Source organism: Heterodontus francisci, chromosome 5 (assembly GCF_036365525.1).
Source record: "Heterodontus francisci isolate sHetFra1 chromosome 5, sHetFra1.hap1, whole genome shotgun sequence".
Taxonomy (NCBI): domain Eukaryota; kingdom Metazoa; phylum Chordata; class Chondrichthyes; order Heterodontiformes; family Heterodontidae; genus Heterodontus; species Heterodontus francisci.
This window is the reverse complement of record NC_090375.1, coordinates 199,824,933-199,846,919: the sequence shown is the minus strand read 5'-3', so window position 1 is coordinate 199,846,919 and position 21,987 is coordinate 199,824,933. Positions and strand designations below refer to the sequence as shown.

The 21,987-nt window shown below is 43.8% G+C and overlaps 1 protein-coding gene across 1 annotated transcript in view; it reads right to left on the bottom strand.

Annotated features, from left to right (window-relative positions):
- LOC137370242 (secreted frizzled-related protein 4-like) overlaps nucleotides 1-21,987 on the bottom strand; it is a 59,234-nt gene that overhangs the window by 11,231 nt on the left and 26,016 nt on the right. The window contains exon 5 of the mRNA XM_068032616.1: nucleotides 5,380-5,443. Within this exon, the coding sequence (XP_067888717.1) occupies nucleotides 5,380-5,443 (64 nt within the window). The remainder of the gene's footprint in view (nucleotides 1-5,379; nucleotides 5,444-21,987) is intronic.

The following is a 21,987-nucleotide window of genomic DNA, read 5'->3' as shown; positions in this document are numbered from 1 at the left end:
GTTTTAGAAATAATAATCATGGAAAACATCAACACACACTTAGAGAGGTTTGAGTTAATTAAGGCTAGCCAGCATGGATTTGTAAAAGGCAGATCATGATTGACTAATCTAATTAAGATTTTTGATGAAGTAACAGAGAAGGTTGAAGAAGGGAATGCAGTGGATGTTGTCTGTTTGGATTTTAAGAAAGGATTTGATAAGGTACCACATAAAAGGCTGGTAAACAAAATTGAGGCTCAAGGAATAGGAGGGGCAATGTCCAATTGGATAAAAAGATTGGTTTAATAACAGAACACAACGGGTCATAGTAAATGGTTGTTTTTCAGACTGGAGGATGGTAGACAGTGGTGTTCCCCAAGGTCAGTGCTAAGACCACTGCTTTTTTTGCTATATATAAATGAATTGCATCTTGGAATACAGGGTAGAATCTCAAAATTTGCCGATGACTCCAAACTTGGAGGTGTGGCAAACAGTGAAGATAATATGAACCGCCTGCAACAGGACATGGATAGGTTCGCAGAATGGGCAGAGAGGTGTCAGATGGAATTTAATACTGACGTGTGAGGTGATGCATTATGGAGAGGGAAAATATGCTGAATGGCACAGTTCTAAAGAGTGTGCAGGACCAGAGGCACCTGGAGGTGCATATGCATAGATCTTTGAAGGTGGAAGGACATATTGAGAGAGTGGTTAGTAAAGAATTTGGGAACATGGGCTTCATAAACAGAGGCATTGAGTACAAATTCAGGGAAGTTATGCTGAACCTTGATACGGCTCTAGTTATGCCCCACTGGAGTACTGCGTCCAGTTCTGGACACTTTAGGAAGGATGTGAGGGTCTTTGAGAGGGCACAGAGGAGATTTACCAGAATGATTCCAGGGACGAGGTTTTTAGTTACAAGGTTAGGTTGGAAAAACTTAGAACAAAGGAGATTGAGGGGAGATTTAATAGAGGTGTGCAAGATTATGATGGCTCAGACAAGTTAAACAAGGCAAAACTGTTCCGATTAACTAATGGTACAGGGATTGAGGAAAAAGATTGAAGATTTTGAGCAAGAGATGCAGAAGGAATATGAGGAAGAACTTTTTTATGGAGTGGGGAATAATGACCTGGCACTCACTGCCCACAAGGGTGGTGGAAGTGGAGAAAATCAATGACTTTAAAAGGAAATTGGATGGGCACTTGAAGGAAATAGACTTGCAGGGCTACTGGGATCAAGTGGGGGAGTGGGACTGACTAAAGGCCTGCTACCCGACCGGAACCCAATGGGACCCGACGACATGTGTCGGGTTAGGTTGGGTCGGGCCCATCTTCCGGGTCCGGCTTTCAGGCTCGGGTCGGGTTGGGTCAGGTCAAGTCCAGGTTGTGCTCGGGTTGGGTCAGGCCGGACACACATGGCAAGTGCTCTGCTGGTAAGTATTAAAAATAAAAAACTTACCTGAGCTGGGAGTCCGGGACAAAACTGAGTCTGCGCAGTGAGCGAGTGACGTCACTATGATGTCATCACGCATGCACTGCAGCTTCGTGGAGCTTCCCAGTTGGTACGTAAGTGAAGGGATAGTCGGGTCGGGTTGATTATGGTCGGGGTTGGGCTCGGGACAAAATTGGAGGGACTCGGGCCGGATCAGGTTCAGGTCCGCTGTGGATCGGTCGGGTTTGGGTTGGGTTCTTTTCCCGACCTGAGCAGGCCTTTAGGACTGAGTGAATAGCTCCCAAAAGAGTTGGCGTGGACTCGAGAAGCTGAAAGGCCGTAAATTACTCTATTAGGCAGAATCAACGTGGTTTTATGTAAGGAAATCGTATTTGACAAATTTAATAGAGCATTTTGAGGTTGTAACTAACAGGATATATAAAGGGGAACCAGTAGATGTAGTATATTTGGATTTCCAAAAGACATTCAATAAGGTGCCACAAAAAAGTTATTACACAGGATAAGGGCCCATGGGGTTGGGGGTAATATAATAGTATGAAGAGAGAATTGGCTAATAGTCGGAAAGCAGAGAGTAGGGATAAATGGGGAATTTTCAAGTTGGCAGGCTGTAACTAACTGGAGTACCGCAAGGATCAGTGCTGGGGTATCAGCTATTTACAATCTATATTGATGACGTAGAAGAAAAGAGTAGCATATCCAAATTTACTGACGATAGAAAGCTAAACGGGAATGCAAGCTGTGAGGAGGAGAAAAAGAGGCTGCAAAGAGATATAGATGGGTTAAGTGAGTGGGCAAACGTGGCAGATGGAGTATAATGTGGGGAAGTGTGAGGTTATTCACTTTGATAGGAGGAATAGAAAAGCAGAATATTTTTTAAATGGTGAGAAACTTTTAAATGTTGATATTCAGAGAAATTTAGGTGACTTTGTACAAGAAGCACAGAAAATTAGCTAACAGGTACAGCAGGCAATTAGGAAGGCAAATGGCATGTTGGCCTTTATTACACAGGGATTGGAGTACAAGAATAAGGAAGTCTTGTTACAACTGTACAGGGCTTTGGTGAGACCACACCTGGAATACTGTGTAAAGTTTTGATCTCCTTATCTCAGGAAGGAAATACTTGCCTTAGAGGCAGTGCAGTGCAGGTTGACTAGGTTGATTCCTGGGATGAGAGGATTGTCCTGTGATAAGAGGAATGGCCTGCTTCTGTGCTGTAAGTGATTCTATGACTCCAAAAAGATTGAATAGAATGCGCCTAAACTCTCTGGAGTTTAGAAAAATGAGGGATAATGTCATTGAAATAAATAAGATTTTGACAGGGTTTGACAGGGTAGATTGATACAGGATAAAGAGGTTGTTTCCCCTGGCTGGAGAGTCTAGAACTAGGGGGCATAGTCTCAGGATATGGAGTCAGCCATTTCTTCACTCAGAGGGTTGTGAATCTTTGTAGATCTCTACCCCAGAGGGCTGTGGATGTTTGGCCATTGAATATATTCAAGCTGAGACAGTTAGATTTTTGGACTCTAAGGAAGTCAAGGGATATGGGGATTGGGTGGGAAAGTGGCATTGAGATGAAAGAACAACTATTATCTTATTGAATGACAAAGCAGGCTTGAGGGACCATATAGCTTACTCCTGCTCCTATTTTTTACATTCTATGTTTTTACACATGCATTGAAAAAGCTTTCACTCCATCAAAGTGCAGGTTGGAAAGTAGGAACAGAATGTAATCCAGCATTGTGTCCAGTTCTGGGCACCACACTTCAGGAAAGATGTGAGGGCATTGGAGAGAGTGCAGAAAAGGTTCACAAGAATGGTTCCAGGGATGAGGAACTTCAGTTAAGTGGATAGATTGGAGAAGCTGGAACTGTTTTCTTTGAAGAGAAGGTTCAGAAGAGATTTGAAAGAGGTATTCAGAAGCATGAGGGGTCGGGACAGCGTAAATAGGGAAAACTGTTCCCATTGGTAGAGGATTCAAGAACAAGAGGCACAGATTTAAGGTAATTGGCAAAAGAAGCAATAGCAACATGAGGAAAATTTTTTTCATGCAGCGAGTAGTTAGGATCTGGAATGCACTGCCTGAGAGTATGGTGGAGGCAGGTTCAATTGAGGCATCCAAGAGGGAATTTGATTCTTATCTGAAATGAAGAACGTGTAGGGCTATAGGGAGAAGGTCAGGAAGTGGCACAAGGTAAACTGCTCTTTCGGAGAGCTGGCGTAGACATGATGGGCTGAATGGCCTCCTTCTGTGCTGTAACAATTCTGTGATTCTGTAAATAATGTGATGAATGGGCACTGGGAATGCCATTTGTTCCTAGTGGCCGGGTTACTATGGGGCCCTGGGTGGGGAAAGCCAATTTCAGAGCGATCAATTGCGCCAAACAAATTCATAGGTTTAAAATGTTTAAGTTCTTCTGGCAGTAGTGGTCACTCCAGACTATGGCAGGAGCCACAGCAATTTCTCTGCATACTGGCAAGGACACCTGTGAAAAATATTTAAATCAAATGATCCTGCCTTGACCCTGGATATTGAATTGGAGGTCAGTGACAAAGTGGGATCTTGTTCTGCTGCACTTGCACCAAAGCAGATAACCTGAGGAATTTTGGGGCCAGTAACACTTTAACTTATCAAGGAAGACTTGCTTGCATACACCCTCATTCATGACTTTAGGACATCCCAAAAAAGCTTCATAGCTAAGGAATTACTTTTAAAGTGTAGTAATTGATTGTTATTATGTAGGGAAATGCAGCAGTCAATCTGCACACAGCAAGGTCCCACAAATAGTAATGAGATAAGTAATTAGTTCATCTGCATTTGGTGGTATTGGTAAAGGGATAAATGTTGGCCAGAAGTTCAGGAGAACCAGTTGATTTTCTTTGAATAGTGCCATGGGATTTGTGCATTTACCTGAACAGGCAGACAAGACCTCAGTTTACCAACTTATCTGAAAAACAGCACCTCTATTGTTACTGTACTGCACTAAGGGTCAGCCTAGATCACAGGCAGAAGTTCTGGAATGGGATTTGAATTCATAACCCAGTAGTGTAAATCATAATTAATTCAGCTGATTGAGCTCTCTTTCACATTTATGAATTAAATATAACATTACTGTCAGGGGGTTGAACATCCAAGATAGAATACAGCAATAGTAAACATATGTTGAACTCAAAATAACTGTACAGATAATGTATAGTTTGTATGGTTCATGTGGAAGATACACGCCCACATGGACCTGCTTGGCTGAAAGGCCTGTTTCCGTGCTGTAAATACTATTTATAGTCTGAGATAAATAATGACAACAGTAAATGCGTGTGTAATCATTGTTTACCGTAGTGCTCTGTAATTTGATTTAATAATATCCAGTAATATGAAAGTAACGGAGAGGGTGCCACAAAACATTGGTAAAATTGGATTAGCATTGAAAGAAGTGTGACAAATAAAAGTAGAACTGTCATGAGATAATCCTCGGTCTTGTTCTGCCGAAAGTGTCAATGCCTCAAATGCACAGTATAGTGCTCCTCTCGATATAATCTGTCTCTTGAAATAATTTGTGTTTTTGCTGTGACCTATCATTAACATTCATTTTGCATGCTGAATTTTACCCAGTGAAATTATCCAACAACTCCACAGACTGGTAAGCTTCCTTTAGTAAATGAGTTTCCACTTTTTGAACCTTTGGTTTGGTTCTCTGAGCCATTGAACTTAACTTCAAAAAATAAGATATGTGGAAAAATTCAATTGGAAACCTCTCTAACATTAGAAAGCCTCACGTGTCCAAAGTGATTTGTCATGCTTGGCACATTATAAGTGAGCACACTGCTGGGAATAAGCATTACATTAAACTACTTTCCATCCATTTTCACTTTCAGTGTATTAAGTTGGCAACAAACATCCATGCAGCCTTTTTAAAATAAGCACTCAAACTCTTGTTCTCGATGTACCTTACCTTGAAACGGTTAGTCCATTGATCTCTCCATTTTTCAGCTAAACATCCATTAAAGAGCATCAATCTGTGAAAAATCAGAAAGGAGGCATCAGACTGAACCTAACAAAACAGACGGCCCAAAATAAATATTCCCGAGGCTCACAGGTTTGGGCCTGATTTATTATTTACAAAAGTAAGAGATACTTTTTAGGCTATGTGTAATGAAAATTTTATCAAATATTTAAATCGATTATTGGTCTTTGTGCACTGAACTTAGAATTTTCCAGTGATTCAGGAGCGGGGCAGAGATGAGGAAAGAAGAAAACGAGAAGTGCAGGATGACTCAAACATCTTCATGATAATCAGAAGTCTTTTTTTTTTGGCCCTCAGAATTAATTATTATGCTTTCTATTTTGGTTTCATCTGCAAATTTCAATGACCCTCCCTCTGGCCCTATATAACAAATATTGATGTGCACAATGAACAGAAAGGGCCTCAGGACTCTTTTTTTTTATTCGTTCATGGGATGTGGGCGCCGCTGGCTGGGCGAGCATTTATTGCCCATCCCTAATTGCCCTTGAGAAGGTGGTGGTGAGCTGCCTTCTTGAACCACTGCAGTTCTTGGAGTGCAGGTACACCCACAGTGCTGTTAGGAAGGGAATTCCTGGATTTTGACCCAGCGACAGTGAAGGAACAGCAATATAATTCCAGGTCAGGATGGTGGGTGGCTTGGAGGGGAACTTGCAGGTAGTGGAGTTCCCATGCATCTGCTGCCCTTGTCCTTCTAAGTCGTAGAGGCTGTGGGTTTGGAAGGTGCTGTTGAAGGAGCCTTGGTGAGTTGCTGCAGTGTATCTTGTAGATGGTACACACTGCTGCCACTGTGGGCTGGCAGTGAAGGGTGTAAATGTTGAAGGTTCTGGATGGGGTGCCAATTAAGCAAGTTGCTTTGCCCTGGATGGTGTTGTGCTTCTTGGGCATTGTTGGAGCTGCACCCATCCAGGCAAGTGGAGAGTATTCCATCACACTCCTGACTTGTGCCCTGTAGATGGTGGACAGGCTTTGGGGAGTCATTGCAGAATTCCCAGTCTCTGACCTGCTCTTGTAGCCACAGTATTTATATGGCTGCTCCAATTCAGTTTCTGGTCAATGGTAACCCCCAGGATGTTGATAGTGGGGGATTCAGCGATGGTAATGCCATTGAATGTCAAGGGGAGTTGGTTAGATTCTTTCTCATTGGAGATGGTCACTGCCTGGCACTTCTGTGGCACGAATGTTACTTGCCACTTATCAGCCCAAACCTGGATGTTGTCCAGGTCTTGCTGCATCTGGACACGGGCTGCATCAGCAAATCAGGAGTTGCGAATGGTGCTAAACATTGTGCAATCATCAGCAAACATCCCCACTTCTGACCTTATGATGAAGGGATGGTCATTGATGAAGCAGCTGAAGATGGTTGGGCCCTGAGGAACTCCTGCAGTGATGTCTTGGAGCTGAGATGATTGACCTCCAACAACCATAGCCATCTTCCATTATTGTTGGTGTGACTCCAACCGGCGGATAGTATTCCCCCTGATTCCCACTGACTCCACTTTTGCTAGGGATCCTTGATGCCATACTCAGTCAAATGCTGCCTTGATGTCAGGTTCAGTCACTGTCACCTCACTTCTGGAGTTCAGCTCTTTTGTCCATGTTTGGACCAAGGCTGTAATGAGGTCAGGAGCTGAGTGACCCTGGCGGAACCCAAACTGAGTGTCAGTGAGCAAGTTATAGCTGAGCAAGTGTTACTTGATAGCACTGTCGACGACCACTTCTGTCACTTTACTGATGATTGAGAGTAGACTGATGGGGCAATAATTGGATGGGTTGCATTTGTCCTGCTTTTTGTGTTCAGTACATATCTGGGCAATTTTCTGCATTGCCCGGCAGATGCCAGTGTTGTAGCTGTACTACACCAGCTTGGCTAGGGGTGTGGCTAGTTCTGGTCTTCAGTACTATTCCTGGAATGCTGTTAAGGCCCATAGCCTTTGCAGTATCCAATGCCTTCAGCTGTTTCTTGATATCACGTGGTGTTATGACCGAGGTGGGAGGAGTGCCTGTCTGGCTGTTGAAACCTTCTGGTTCTCTACATGGGTTCTTTCTAATGGAGGGCGTGAATTTTTAAATTCTTCCAGGAGAAATAGTTCCCTAAGGTTTTCATACGTGGCCTCTACCTTTACTACCCGCATCCAATGATCGAAATTAATTTGTTTTACCTTCTGAAATTCTATATAAACTGCAAAAGCTATCTCTAGAGGTTCTGAAATTTCTGCCTGTATGCTTCAGGGACAAACTCATAAGCAGTTAGAAGAGATTTTTTTGCCACCTCATAATCTGCAGAAGCCTCTTCAGTCGGCATTACATAAACTTCACGAGCTCTGCCCATCAACCTGCTTTGCATAAGCAGTGTCCAGGTTTCCTTCAGCCACTTCATCTGTCTGGCTAGCTTTTCAAAAGAATTGAAAAATGCCTCAACGACCTTTTCCTCAGACTTCGGGAGGGCTTGCACAAATTTAAACAGCTCTCTACTGGGTCCTGGGCTGGAGTCAGATCTTTCCTCACCAGCATTTTCCTTGGAGTCAAGGCCACCCCTTTGTCTTAATTCCAGCATTTTTAATTCAAATTCCCTTCCTCTCTTTCTCTTTCTCTTTGAAATGCTCTCTCTTTTTCCCTTTCCTCTCTTTCAAGTTTTTTAAAATTTCCAATTCTCTTTTTTCCTTTCAAGTTCAAGCAACTTCAGTTGCAACTGAATTTTAGCTAATTCAACTGAACTACTATCTGGATTGCCTTTATCTTCTCCCAATTTCAAATGTGCTATGACTTTAATTATGTCTGCTTTCTTAGCTCCAGGTTTTTACTCCAATGCCAAAAGTTCTGCCAAATCCTTCAGCCGAAACTTGGTTAAGTTTTTCAAATCACTCAGGGATAAATCCTCCTTCCCCAGAAAAGCGGTAGCAACTGACAAATCCATTCCGGTAGTGTAAACTTTACTCTCATGCACAAGAAATCTGATTTTTCCTTTTCCTCTTTTCAATTATTATTAACCCACTTACAATTTACGTGTAATTGGCTTGGGCTATCCTGCACAGAGCCCCCAATTATATGTTACAACTGAGGTGGGAGGAGTGCACTGCCTTTTCCAGTCTCACATCCCCGCAGGTCACAACATATATTTTTAAAATTTTTACCCAGTTACTGATTCAGTCAATCATATACTCTACTCTTTATCCCAGAATAAAATCAACCAACCAGGCTTCTTTAATAAACAACAAAATTATCAGTTTATTATCTAACAAGGCTTATCCAGTAATGAAGCAAAGCATTAACACACAGGCTGAAATATGAAAGTTCCCATTTTAAATTTCCCACATACACTCACACACACACACACACACACACACACACACACACACACACACACACACACACACACACACAAAAAAGGACAAAAAAGAATAATTTGGCCAAATACTTGCTAATTTTTGAAGAGAAAAAGGGAATTTTTTTTTATTCATTCATGGGATGTGGGCGTCGCTGGCTAGGCCAGCATTTATTGCCCATCCCTAATTGCCCTTGAGAAGGTGGTGGTGAGCTGCCTTCTTGAACCGCTGCAGTCCATGTGGAGTAGGTACACCCACTGTGCTGTTAGGAAGGGAGTTCCAGGATTTTGACCCAGTGACAGTGAAGGAACGGCGATATAGTCCCAGGTCAGGATGGTGTGTGACTTGGAGAGGAACTTGCAGGTGGTCGTGTTCCCATGCATTTGCTGCCCTTGTCCTTCTAGTTGGTAGAGGTCGCGGGTTTGGAAGGTGCTGTCAAAGGAGCCTTGGTGCGTTGCTGCAGTGCATCTTGCAGATGGTACACACTGCTGCCACTGTGCATCGGTGGTGGAGGGAGTGAATGTTTGTAGATAGGGTGCCAATCAAGAGGGCTGCTTTGTCCTGGATGGTGTTGAGCTTCTTGGGTGTTGTTGGAGCTGCACCCCTCCAGGCAAGTGGAGAGTATTCCATCACACTCCTGACTTGTGCCTTGTAGATGGTGGACAGGCTTTGGGGAGTCAGGAGATGAGTTACTCACCGCAGGATTACAAGCCTCTAACCTGCTGTTGTAGCCATGGTATTTATATGGCTACTCCAGTTCAGTTTCTGGTCAATGGTAGCCCCTAGGATGTTGATAGTGGGGGATTCAGCAATGGTAATGCCATTGAATGTCAAGGGGAGATGGTTAGATTCTCTCTTGTTGGAGATGGTCATTGCCCGGCACTTGTGTGGTGCAAATGATACTTGCCACTTATCAGCCCAAGCCTGGATATTGTCCAAGTCATGCTGCATTTCTACAAGGACTGCTTCAGTATCTGAGGAGTCAAGAATGGTGCTGAACATTGTGTAATCATCAGCGAACATCCCCACTTCTGACCTTATGATTGAAGAAAGGTCATTGGTGAAGCAGCTGAAAATGGTTGGGCCTAGGATACTACCCTGAGGAACTCCTGCAGTGATGTCCTGGAGTCAGATGATTGACCTCCAACAACCACAACCATCTTCCTTTGTGCTAGGTATGACTCCAACCAGCAGAGGATTTTCCCCTGATTCCCATTGATTTCAGTTTTGCTAGGGCTCCTTGATGCCGTACTCGGTCAAATGCCGCCTTGATGTCAAGGGCAGTCACTCTCACCTCACCTCTTGAGTTCAGCTCTTTTGTCCATGTTTGAACCAAGGCTGTAATGAGGTCAGGAGCTGAGTGGCTCTGGCGGAACCCAAACTGAGCGTCACTGAGCAGGTTATTGCGAAGCAAGTGCCGCTTGATGGCACTGTTGATGACACCTTCCATCACTTTACTGATGATTGAGAGTAGGCTGATGGGCGGTAATTGGCCGGGTTGGACTTGTCCTGCTTTTTGTGTACAGGACATAACTGGGCAATTTTCCACATTGCAGGGTAGATGCCAGTGTTGTAGCTGTACTGGAATAGCTTGGCTTGGGGCACGGCAAGTTCTGGAGCACAGGTCTTCAGTGCTATTGCCAGAATATTGTCTGGGCCCATAGCTTTGCAGTATCCAGTGCCTTCAGTCGTTTCTTGATATCACGCAGAGTGAATCAAATTGGCTGAAGTCTGGCATCTGTGATGCTGGGGACTTCAGGAGGAGGCCGAGACAAATCATCAACTCGGCACTTCTGGCTGAAGATAGTTGCAAATGCTTCAGCCTTATCTTTCGCACTGATGTGTTGGGCTCCCCCATCATTGAGGATAGGGATATTTGTGGAGCCACCTCCTCCAGTTAGTTGTTTAATTGTCCACCACTATTCACGACTAGGGTGGCAGGACTGCAGAGCTTAGATCTGATCCATTGGTTATGGGATCACAACTCTGTCTATCGCATGCTGCTTGCGCAGTTTAGTACGCAGATAGTCCTGTGTTGTAGCTTCACCAGGTTGACACCTCATTTTGAGGTATGCCTCATGCTGCTCCTGGCATGCTCTCCTGCACTCTTCATTGAACCAGGATTGGTCTCCTGGCTTGATGGTAATGGTAGAGTGGAGGATATGCTGGGCCATGAGGTTACAGATTGCGGTTGAGTACAATTCTGCTGCTGATGATGGCCCACAGCGCCTCATGGATGCCCAGTTTTGCATTGCTAGATCAGTTTGAAATCTATCCCATTTAGCATGGTGGTAGTGCCACACAACACGATGGAGGGTATCCTCAATGTGAAGGCGGGACTTTGTCTCCACAATGACTGTGCGGTGGTCACTCCTACCAATACTGTCATGGACAGATGCATCCGCAGCAGGCAGATTTGTGAGGATGATGTCAAGTATGTTTTCCCCTCTTGTTGGTTCCCTCACCACCTGCTGCATATCCAGTCTAGCAGATATGTCCTTTAGGACTCGGCCAGCTTGGTCAGTAGTGGTGCTACCAAGCCACTCTTGGTGATGGACATTGAAGTCCCTCACCCAGAGTACATTCTGTGCCCTTGCCACCTTCAGTGCTTCCTCCAAATGCTGTTCAACATGGATGAGTACTGACTCATCAGCTGAGGGAGGGCTGTAGGTGGTAATCGGCAGGAGGTTTCCTTGTCCATGTTTGACCTGATGCCATGTGACCTCATGGGTCCAAAGTCAATCTTGAGGACTCCCAGGGCAACTGCCTCCCTACTGTATATGACTGTGCCGCCACCTCCGCTGGGTCTGTCCTGCCGGTGGGATAGGACATACCCGGGGATGGTGATGGCAGTGATTGGGGCATTGTCTGTCAGGTATGCTTCCATGAGTATGACTATGTCAGGCTGTTGCTTGACTAGTCTGTGGGACAGCTCTCCCAACTTTTGCACAAGCCCCCAGATGTTAGTAAGGAGGACTTTGCAGGGTCGACAGGGCTGGGTTTGCCGTTGTCGTTTCCAGTGCCTAGGTCGATGCCAGGTGGTCCGTTCGGTTTCATTCCTTTTTATTGACTTCATAGAGGTTAGATACAACTGAGTGGCTTGCTAGGCCTTGTAAGAGTCAACCACATTGCTCTGGGTCTGGAGTCACATGTAGGCCAGGACAGCAGATTTCCTTCCCTAAAGGACATTAGTGAACCAGATGGGTTTTGACAACAATCGACAATGGTTTCATGGCCATCATTAAGCTAGCTTTTTAATTCCATATTTATTAATTGAATTCAAATTCCACCTTCTGCTGTGGTGGGATTTGAACCCATGTCCCCAGAGCAATACCCTGGGTCTTTAGGTTACTAGTCCAGTGACAATACCACTATGCCACCACCTCCCCAATATACAGAAGGAAGTCAGTTGTCCCTTTTTGTCTGGCATCTGGTTATACAGAGACTGGTCACTGGGATCTTTTCAGAAGCAATTCGCTCTGGTGATGTCAAGAAATCTTCTGGTAGGCTTTCCAGGAGACATGTGGCATCAGGAGTTTCAGCCAACACACACTTGAATCACAAAGATTTCCAAAGACAGGAGGAAAGAGGAGCTGATACACTGGCCTTCTCTGGGTGTCTTAGAGAGGTGCAGGCAAAATGAGCTTGGGTTTCTTTTTCCTTGGCAAGCAAAACACCTACTGTCTTCATAACAGTTTACACCCCAACTGAACCAAAACAACCTCTCAGAAGCAAAAGCACAAACCAGAAAGTCAACATCCTGACCTCCATAAACCTTGACATTTATTTAGAGATACAGCACTGAAACAGGCCCTTTGGCCCACCAAGTCTGTGATATAGCCCAACAGGTATCGACACCGCACTGATACAGCCCAACAGGTATCGACACCGCACTGATACAGCCCAACAGGTATCGACACCGCACTGATATAGCCCAACAGGTATCGACACCGCACTGATATAGCCCAACAGGTATCCACACCGCATTAAAATAGCCCAATAGGTATGGACACCGCATTAATATAGCCCAACATGTATCGACACTGCATTGATTTAGCCCAACAGGTATCGACACCGCATTAGTATAGCCCAACAGGTATCGATGCCGCACTAATATACCCCAACAGGTATCGACATCACATTAATATAGCCCAACAGGTATCGACACCACATTAATATACCCCAACCGGTATCCACACCGCATTAATACAGCCCAACAGGTATCCACGCCACATTAATACAGCCCAACAGGTATCCACGCCGCATTAATATAGCTCAACAGGTATCGACGCCGCATTAATATAGCCCAACAGATATCGATGCCACATTAATATACCCCAACAGGTATCAACACTGCATTAATATAGCCCAACAGGTATCGACACCGTATTAATATAGCCCAACAGGTATCGACACTGCACTAATATACCCCACAGGTACTGTCCCCACATCAATATACCTCACAGTTACTGTCCACGCATTAATAATACCCCAAAAGGTACCACCCCACATTAGTATACCCCACAGTTACCATCCCTGCATTTATATATCCCAACAGGTACCAACCCCACATTGATATTCCCCAACAGGTCGTGACTCAACAACATTATACCCTCACAGGTGCTGCCCCACATTAATATATGCCACAGGTACCATCTACACATTAATATACAGAACTGGTACTGTCCCACATTAATATACGCCACCAATACCGTCCCTGCATTGATATACCCCACAGGTAGCATCCCCGCATCAATATAGCTCATAGCTACTGTCTCTGCATTAAGATACACCAACAGCACCGTTTCTGCATTAATACACCCTGCCGGTACCATCCCTGCACTGATATACCTGACAGGTACCGTCCCTGCATTGATATACCCAACAGGTACCGTCCCCACATCAATATACCTCACAGGTACCATCCGTGCATTAAAATACCCCAACAGGTACCGTTACAACATTAATATGCAGCACAGGAAACATTCTGGCATTGATATACCCCACAGGTATTGTCCCCACATCAATATACCCCACAGGTACCATCCCCACATCAATATATGCCACAGGTACTGTCTTGGCATCAATATATCTGAACAGGTACCATTCCTGCATTAATATACCCCACAGGTGCCATCCCGGCATCAATATACCCCACAGATACCGTTCCCACATTTATATACCCCAATAGTTAATGTTCCTGCCTTAATATGTCCCAACAGGTACTGTTCCTCCGATAATATACCCCACAGGTGCCATCCCGGTGTTAATATACTCCACAGGTACCATTCCCACATTAATATCCCCCACAAGCACTGTCCTGGTATCAATATACCCCACAGATACCGTTCCCACATTTATATACCCCAACAGTTAATGTTCCTGCCTTAATATACCCCAACAAGTACCGTTCCCCGCATTAATACACAGCACAGATACCATTCCCGCATTAATATATCTCACAGGTACCATCCGCGCATTAATATATGCCACAGGCACTGTCCTGCTATCGATATACCCGAATAGGTACCGTTCCGGCATTAATATACCTCAGAGATGCAGTTCCTGCATTAAGATATCCCAACAGATATTAATCTGTTAATTGTGTATCAATGGTTTGATTATATGCAGATGAAGTGTGTTAATTGGGGTCTTAGTTGAGCACTTAGAAGCAGACACTCACTGAGACTGGGGGAGGGTTTTGAATAAGGAGCTACCTGTTTGTAATCATTTTAATCTGCACAATAAATGTGAAACTGAGTAAATATAGGCTCCAGCATTATCCTTCCATAACAAGCTTTCTGGAGTTTAACAACAGGTACTGTCCCAGCATTAATAATACCATAACAGGTACTGTTCCCACCTTAAATACCCCACAGGTACTATCCACACATTAATATACCCCAACAGGTACCATCCCGGCATCAATATACCCCACAGATACTGTTCCCACATTTATATACCCCAACAGTTAATGTTCCTGCCTTAATATGTCCCAACAGGTACTGTTCCTCCGATAATATACCCCACAGGTGCCATCCCGGCATCAATATACCCCACAGATACCGTTCCCACATTTATATACCCCAACAGTTAATGTTCCTGCCTTAATATGTCCCAACAGGTACTGTTCCTCCGATAATATACCCCACAGGTGCCATCCCGGTATTAATATACTCCACAGGTACCGTTCCTGCATTAATATACCTCAGAGATACAGTTCCTGCATTAATATATCTCAACAGGTATTAATCTGTTAATTGTGTATCCATGGTTTGATTGTATGCAGATGAAGGGTGTTAATTGGGGTCTTAGTTGAGCACTTAGAAGCAGACACTCACTGAGACTGGGGGAGGGTTTTGAATAAGGAGCTACCTGTTTGTAATCATTTTAATCTGCACAATAAATGTGAAACTGAGTAAATCTAGGCTCCAGCATTATCCTTCAGTAACAAGCTTTCTGGAGTTTAACAATAGGTACCGTCCCAGCATTAATAATACCACAACAGGTACTGTTCCCACCTTAAATACCCCACAGGTACTATCCACACATTAATATACCCCAACAGGTACCATCCCCATATTAATATGCCTCAACAAGTAACTTCCCCACTTTAATGTTCCGACTGGTACCGGCCCCGCATCAATATACCCCACAGATACCGTTCCCACATTTATATACCCCAATAGTTAATGTTCCTGCCTTAATATATCCCAACAGGTACTGTTCCTCCAGTAATATACCCCACAGGTGCCATCCCGGCATTAATATACTCCACAGGTACCATTCCCACATTAATATACCCCACAAGTTGTCCCCCCATAAATATACTGCACAGGTACTGTCGTCACATTACTATGCCCCAACAGGCACCCTCTCACATTACATACCCCAACAGGTACAGTCCCCGCATTAATATATTCCAACAGGTACTGTCCCTGCTTTAATATCCCCCACAGGTACCTTTCCCGCATTAATATACCTCACAGATACCGTCCCTCCATTAATGTACAGCACACCTACTATTTCCGCATTAATATACCCCAAAAGTTACCGTTGCCACATTAATATACTTACAGGTACCATGCCCTCATTAATATACCCCACAAGTACCGCTCCCACATCAATAAACCTGACAGGTACCAACCACGCATTAATATACCCCACAAGTATTGTTTCCGCGTTAATATACCCCAACAGGTACCGACCCTGCAATAATATACCCCACATGTACCGTCACCGCATCAATATACCCCAACAGGTACCGTCCCCTCCATAATATACCCCAGCAGGTACTGTCCCCGCAATAATATACTCCAGCAGGTACTGTTTCCACTGTAATATACACCAACATGTACCGTCCAGCAATTATATACCCCAACAGGTATCGTCCCCACATCAATATACTCCAACAGGTTCCGTCCCCACCATAATATGCCAAAGCAGTTACCATCCTCCATAGCAGGCACAGTTTCTGCCATGATATACCACAACAGGTACCATTCCTGCCGTAATATACCACAGCAGGTACCATCCCCATAATAATATACCACAGCAGGTACTGTCCCCACCATTATGTATGAAGGCAAGTACCGTCTCAGCAGGAGGCATCCCTGGCATATTATACCACAGCATATACCGTCCCCGCCATTGTGTATGAAGGCAGGTATCGTCACCAGCATTTATCACAGCAGGTACCATCCCCACAATAATATACCACAGCAGGAATTGTCCCCACAATTATGTATGAAGGTAGGTACCGTCACAGCAGGAAGCGTCCCTGGCATATTATACCACAGCATATACCGTCCCTGCCATTGTGTACGAAGGCAGGTATTGTCACCACTATATATCACAGCAGGAAGCATCCCCAGCATAATATACCACAGCAGGTACGATCCTCACTTGTAATATACCGCAGCAGGTACCATTGCCACACTAATATACCACAGCAGGGGAGACAATGGTATAGTGGCAATGTCACTGAGTTAGTAATCCAGAGGTGCAGGCTAATGCCCTGGGGACAAGAGTTCAAATCCCACTATTTATTTATTATTTATTTAGAGATACAGCACTGAAACAGGCCCTTCGGCCCACCGAGTCTGTGCCGAACAACAACCACCCATTTATACATTAACCCCATATTCCTACCACATCTCCACCTTCCCTCAATTCCCCTACTACCTACCTATCCTAGGGGCAATTTATAATGGCCAATTTACTTATCAACATGCAAGTCTTTGGCTGTAGGAGGAAACTGGATCACCCGGTGAAAACCTAAGCAGTCACATGGAGAACTTGCAAACTCCGCACAGGCAGTACCCAGAATTGGGCCCGGGTCACTGGAGCTGTGAGGCTGCAGTGCTAACCACTGCGCCACTGTGTGGCTTCTCTGTAAACATCTTTCCCAGGTCACCAAGGTTTCTGTTGTTTATTGACCTTAAAGCACATGATTTCCAGCAAAGGTTGTTTTCAAACAACATCTCAGTGTCCTTTCAGTGAACTGTCAATAACAAAACAAAGTCCAGAATTTATAAAATCTTCAGCCTTCCAATGAATCCATCTCCACAATTTAAATATGAGCCCTCAAAAAAAAAACTTAACAAAAATTATAGAAGCACCTTCATAACTGTGGAGTGAATCAGATTGGCATGATGACCGGCAGCTGTGATGCCGGGGACTTCAGGAGGAGGCCAAGATGGATCATCCACTCAGCACTTCTGGCTGAAGATGGATGCAAGTGCTTCAACCTTGTCTTTTGCACTGATGTGCTTGACTCCCACGTCATTGAGGATGGGGATATTTGTGGAGTATCCTCCTCCTATTAGTTGTTTAATTGTCCCCCACCATTCATGGATGGAATGTGGCAGGAATGCAGAGCTTAGATCTAATCCACTGGTTGTGGGATTGCTTAGCCTTGTCTGTCACATGCTGCTTCCGCTGTTTGGCATGTAAGTAGTCATGGGTTGTAGCTTCACTAGGCTGACACCTCATTTTTAGGTATGCCTGGTGCTGCTCGTGGCCTGCCCTCCTGCACTCTACATTGAACCAGGGTTGGTCCCTAGCTTGATGGTAATGGTAGATGGGGGATATGCCGGGCCATGAGGTTACAGATTGTGGTTGAATACAATTCTGCTGCTAATGATGATGATGATGGCCCACAACGCCTCATGAATGCCCAGTTTTGAGTTGTTAGATCTGTTCAAAATCTATCCCATTTAGCATGGTGGTAGTGCCACACAACACGATGGTGGGTATTCTCAACGGAAAGACGAGACTTCGTCTCCATAAGGACTGTGCAGTGGTCACTCCTACCAATACTGTCATGGACTGGTAGATTGGTGTGGATGAGGTCAAGTAGGTTTTTTGCTCTTGTTGGTTCCCTCACCTCCTGCCACAGACCCAGTCTAGCAGCTATGTCCTTTAGTACTCAGCCAGTAGTGCCCCTACCTAGCCACTCTTGGTGATGGACATTGAAGTCCCCCCACCCAGAGTACATGCTGTGCCCTTGCTACCCTCAGTGCATCTTCCAAGTGGTGTTCAACATGGAGAAGCACTGATTCATCAGTGGAAAGGGGGGAGGGGTGGCGGCAGGGGGTGGCAATCAGCAGGAGGTTTCCTTGTGATGTTTGACCTGATGCCATGAATCTTCATGGGGTCCAGAGTCAGGGCAATTCCTTCCCAACTATATACCACTGTGCCAACACCTCTGGTGGGTCTGTCCTGCCAAGGGGACAGGACATACCCAGGGATGGTAATGGTGGTGTCTGGGACCTTGTCTGTAAGGTATGATTCCATGACAATGACTATTTCAGACTGTTGCTTGAATAGTCTGTGAGGCAGCGCTCCCAAGTTTGGCACAAGCCCCCAAATGTTAGAAGGGAGGACTTTGCAGGGTCAAAAGGGCTGGGTTTGTTGTTGTCATTTCCAGTGCATAGATCAATGCCAGGTGGCCCATCCAGTTTCATTCCTTTTCTTACATAGCATTTTGATACAACTGAGTGGCTTGCTAGGCCATTTAAGAGTCAACCACATTGCTGTGGGTCTGGAGGTCACATGTAGGCCAGACTAACAGATTTCCTTCCCTAAAGGGAATTAGTGAACCAGATGGGTTTTTACAACAATCAACAATGGTTTCATGGTCTATTAGACTAGCTTTTTATTCCAAATTATATTAATTGAATTCAAATTTCAACATCTGCTGTGGTGGGATTCGAACCCATGTCCCCAGTGCATTAGCCTGGGCCCTGGATTATTAATCCAGTGACATTACTACTATGCCACTGCCTCCCCCACTTCCACCCACTCTAAGAAACTGCCCTTAATTCCTATTTCAAGAAAACATGCTATACCAAATGAGGATTTTTAATTCATGGGTTGGAAACCGACATCAAAACTTTTTTAAAAAAAGAGCTGGGATCCTGCAATTAACTTTTTAAAAACTGGCAGCCAAGATGGTGACTAAAATTTGCTTCTAAAATACCTCACATTCCAGGACATCGAATTGGAGACATATGTCTAACAAGAATCCCATCTAGGACAATGCTTTGGCTAACTGAGTAGATTATCCATATCACCCTCATTAGCAGGACATTCAAAGCCAACTTGAGGCATTCATGAGTGGAAACGTCCCTCCAGGAGGTAAACACTGACAATACCACCTGAGAGAGGTTTGAGTTTTAGACTTTGGACTTCATTAAAAACAAAAGGGATAGAGAGAACCATGTGATAGTCTCCCCAGGCTGTGTAAAACTGGGAGTTTTGTTACACACAGCAGACAAGCTCCTGAGACTTTGAAGCAGGCAGGCTTCATATGCTAACCAAGCAGAACCCCAGTGGGCTGTGTGTGTGTGTCTCTCTCTCCAGATAACATCGCCAGTTTGAAATCCATCTGTGACTATGGACCATCCAAGCCTACAGATTGCTACAGACAGAGATCTCAGGGGAAAAAAGCCACCTGCAATTCTATCTCTAAGAAAACCCTGAGCCAGGTGGGCCAGCCACAAAGTGCACTTCTATCAGCCAAAGACTTCAAGATCACAACTTCAGCCGGAAGACAACAAAATTAGCCAACTCCACAAACTGTGTATTAATTTTTTCTTGTTCTGGACTCTAACCCAAACCAAACTATTTCTTATCACTATGTACTCTATTTGTGTGACTCATGTGCACGTGTGAGTGAAAGTATAGTGTAATTTTATTATTTTATCTTGATCAGGTTTAGTTTTTTTTAAGGACAATAAACTCACCTCTTTCTTGTTTAAACTGAAGAAAACCTGTCCGATTGGTTCTTTTACGATCACAACAAAGGAAAAAGGTAAAACACTCACTGAAGTGGTAAGTACATTCACTGTTTTAAGAAAGAATAAACCTGAAGTAGTCAAACAAGGAGGGGGACAAGAGGGGAGCCTTGTGACTGCTCCTCACCTGATCATAGCACTACTCTCAATTTCCTCTCGTCTAGCCAACTTTTAATCCAATTTACTACCCTTATCCAATTCCATATCCTTTAATCTCCTGCAATAATCTCCTGTGTGGTACTTTTCAAAGGCGCTATGAAAGTTCCTGTATATCACATCCAGTGCCTTTCCGCCCATCCACCATACCTGTCACCTCCTCAAAGAAATAAATCACTTTTGTGAAGCATGATCTTTCTTTCTGAAATCCATATTGACTGCATCTAATTATTTTCTCTTCATCTAGGTATTTATGCTCATAATGCAACGAACAACACCTTTTCCTTTGTGAAAATATGAACATAGTACTTGAGAAAGGAATATTGCACATACTTTAGGAATTCTATTCCTGTTTCACCCTCTTCTTCAAATCACTGAATAAATAATTAAAATTTCCAACAACAATAATTTTGCCATTCCTACTCATTTATCTGATTTGTATACAGATTTCCTTTTCTATTTCCTTCCCTTGGTTAGGAGTCGACAATGAAAATCCACTAATGTAACAATCCTTTCTGATTCTGCTGAGGAATTCTGTAATTTGATTTGTTATACAATTTGATTTATTATATGATTGATCAGTTGCATTATAACAAAGACAAACAGGTTTTTTTGAGGACAAACAGTTTTCTTTTCTCCTCTACTAAAGTCATGTCTCATGGTGTGTATCACCCCATGAGACAACCGCTTTCCAGTACCACAGCTGAATTAGCCACTTTGACTAAATTCCTAGTCACAAAGTTTTTGATGATCTCCTCAGATGTGGCCTTTTTCTCACAAATGGTCATTCACAGAATTTCTGTGGAAAAATGTTGCCATTTTTGGAAAAATATAAAAAAAACTTATTTTAACAGATCAAGAAAAACTTTATGAGCACTATCTTAATCAGCAGCAAATGAGGACTCAGCAATAATTTGTTGCATTTAGAATTTATTAGTGTGTATGTAAGAGGATTTGATTATTGTTTCTAAGTTGTCATATAAAATAGCAGCTTCAATGGTAATCTTCATAAATACTCATTATTGAATGTCTTTAAAAATTATGATTTTGAAATACTAATATGTGTCCAATGAAATTTTGCAAAATCCACTAGGATTGCAGTGACAAACAAAATGGTTACAAGATCTTTTGCAAAAAAATGCAGATCACTATTCATATTGAAGAGGTGGGAGTGATTATCAGGCAGCTGCCTGATTGAGGGGAAAAAATGTCACTATAATCAATCAGAGTGAAGGTCAAGCAGTTTGTAGCCTTCCCTTGAACGCCTGTTGTTGTTCAGTGCCCACAGGGATTGAATCATTAACCTTGCTAATCGAAATGCAAACATGGTATGAAGCTGTCACCCTTTAAATCCAGCGTAACACTATAGCTTTATACCATAAACTGTAATCCGAATCCACAACTTCACTTACATTTTCAAGCCGCACTAGGCGTCAGTGCATTTGTAAATTAGATAGCATTATTCGATCAATCCTTTCTTTTACATGTGTTGACAACATAACCCTAGAAATTATGGGGTTGCGATCTCAGCAGTTATGACAGGATCACATGGGCAGTGTCCTCCATTGGTGACCCTAATGAAGTTCAGTAGGAGGGAACTTGCACGTTGCAAGTGGGCACACACTCCACCATCAGCGCTTCTGCCTGCCATTAAGATATGGATACCCAAGCAGCACCTAAACCCAAGTCATGTCTCCCTTGTCTTTCACTGTAAGGAGCAAATCAAGATTAAAAAGATTAAAAGGTTCCAGTTTCCC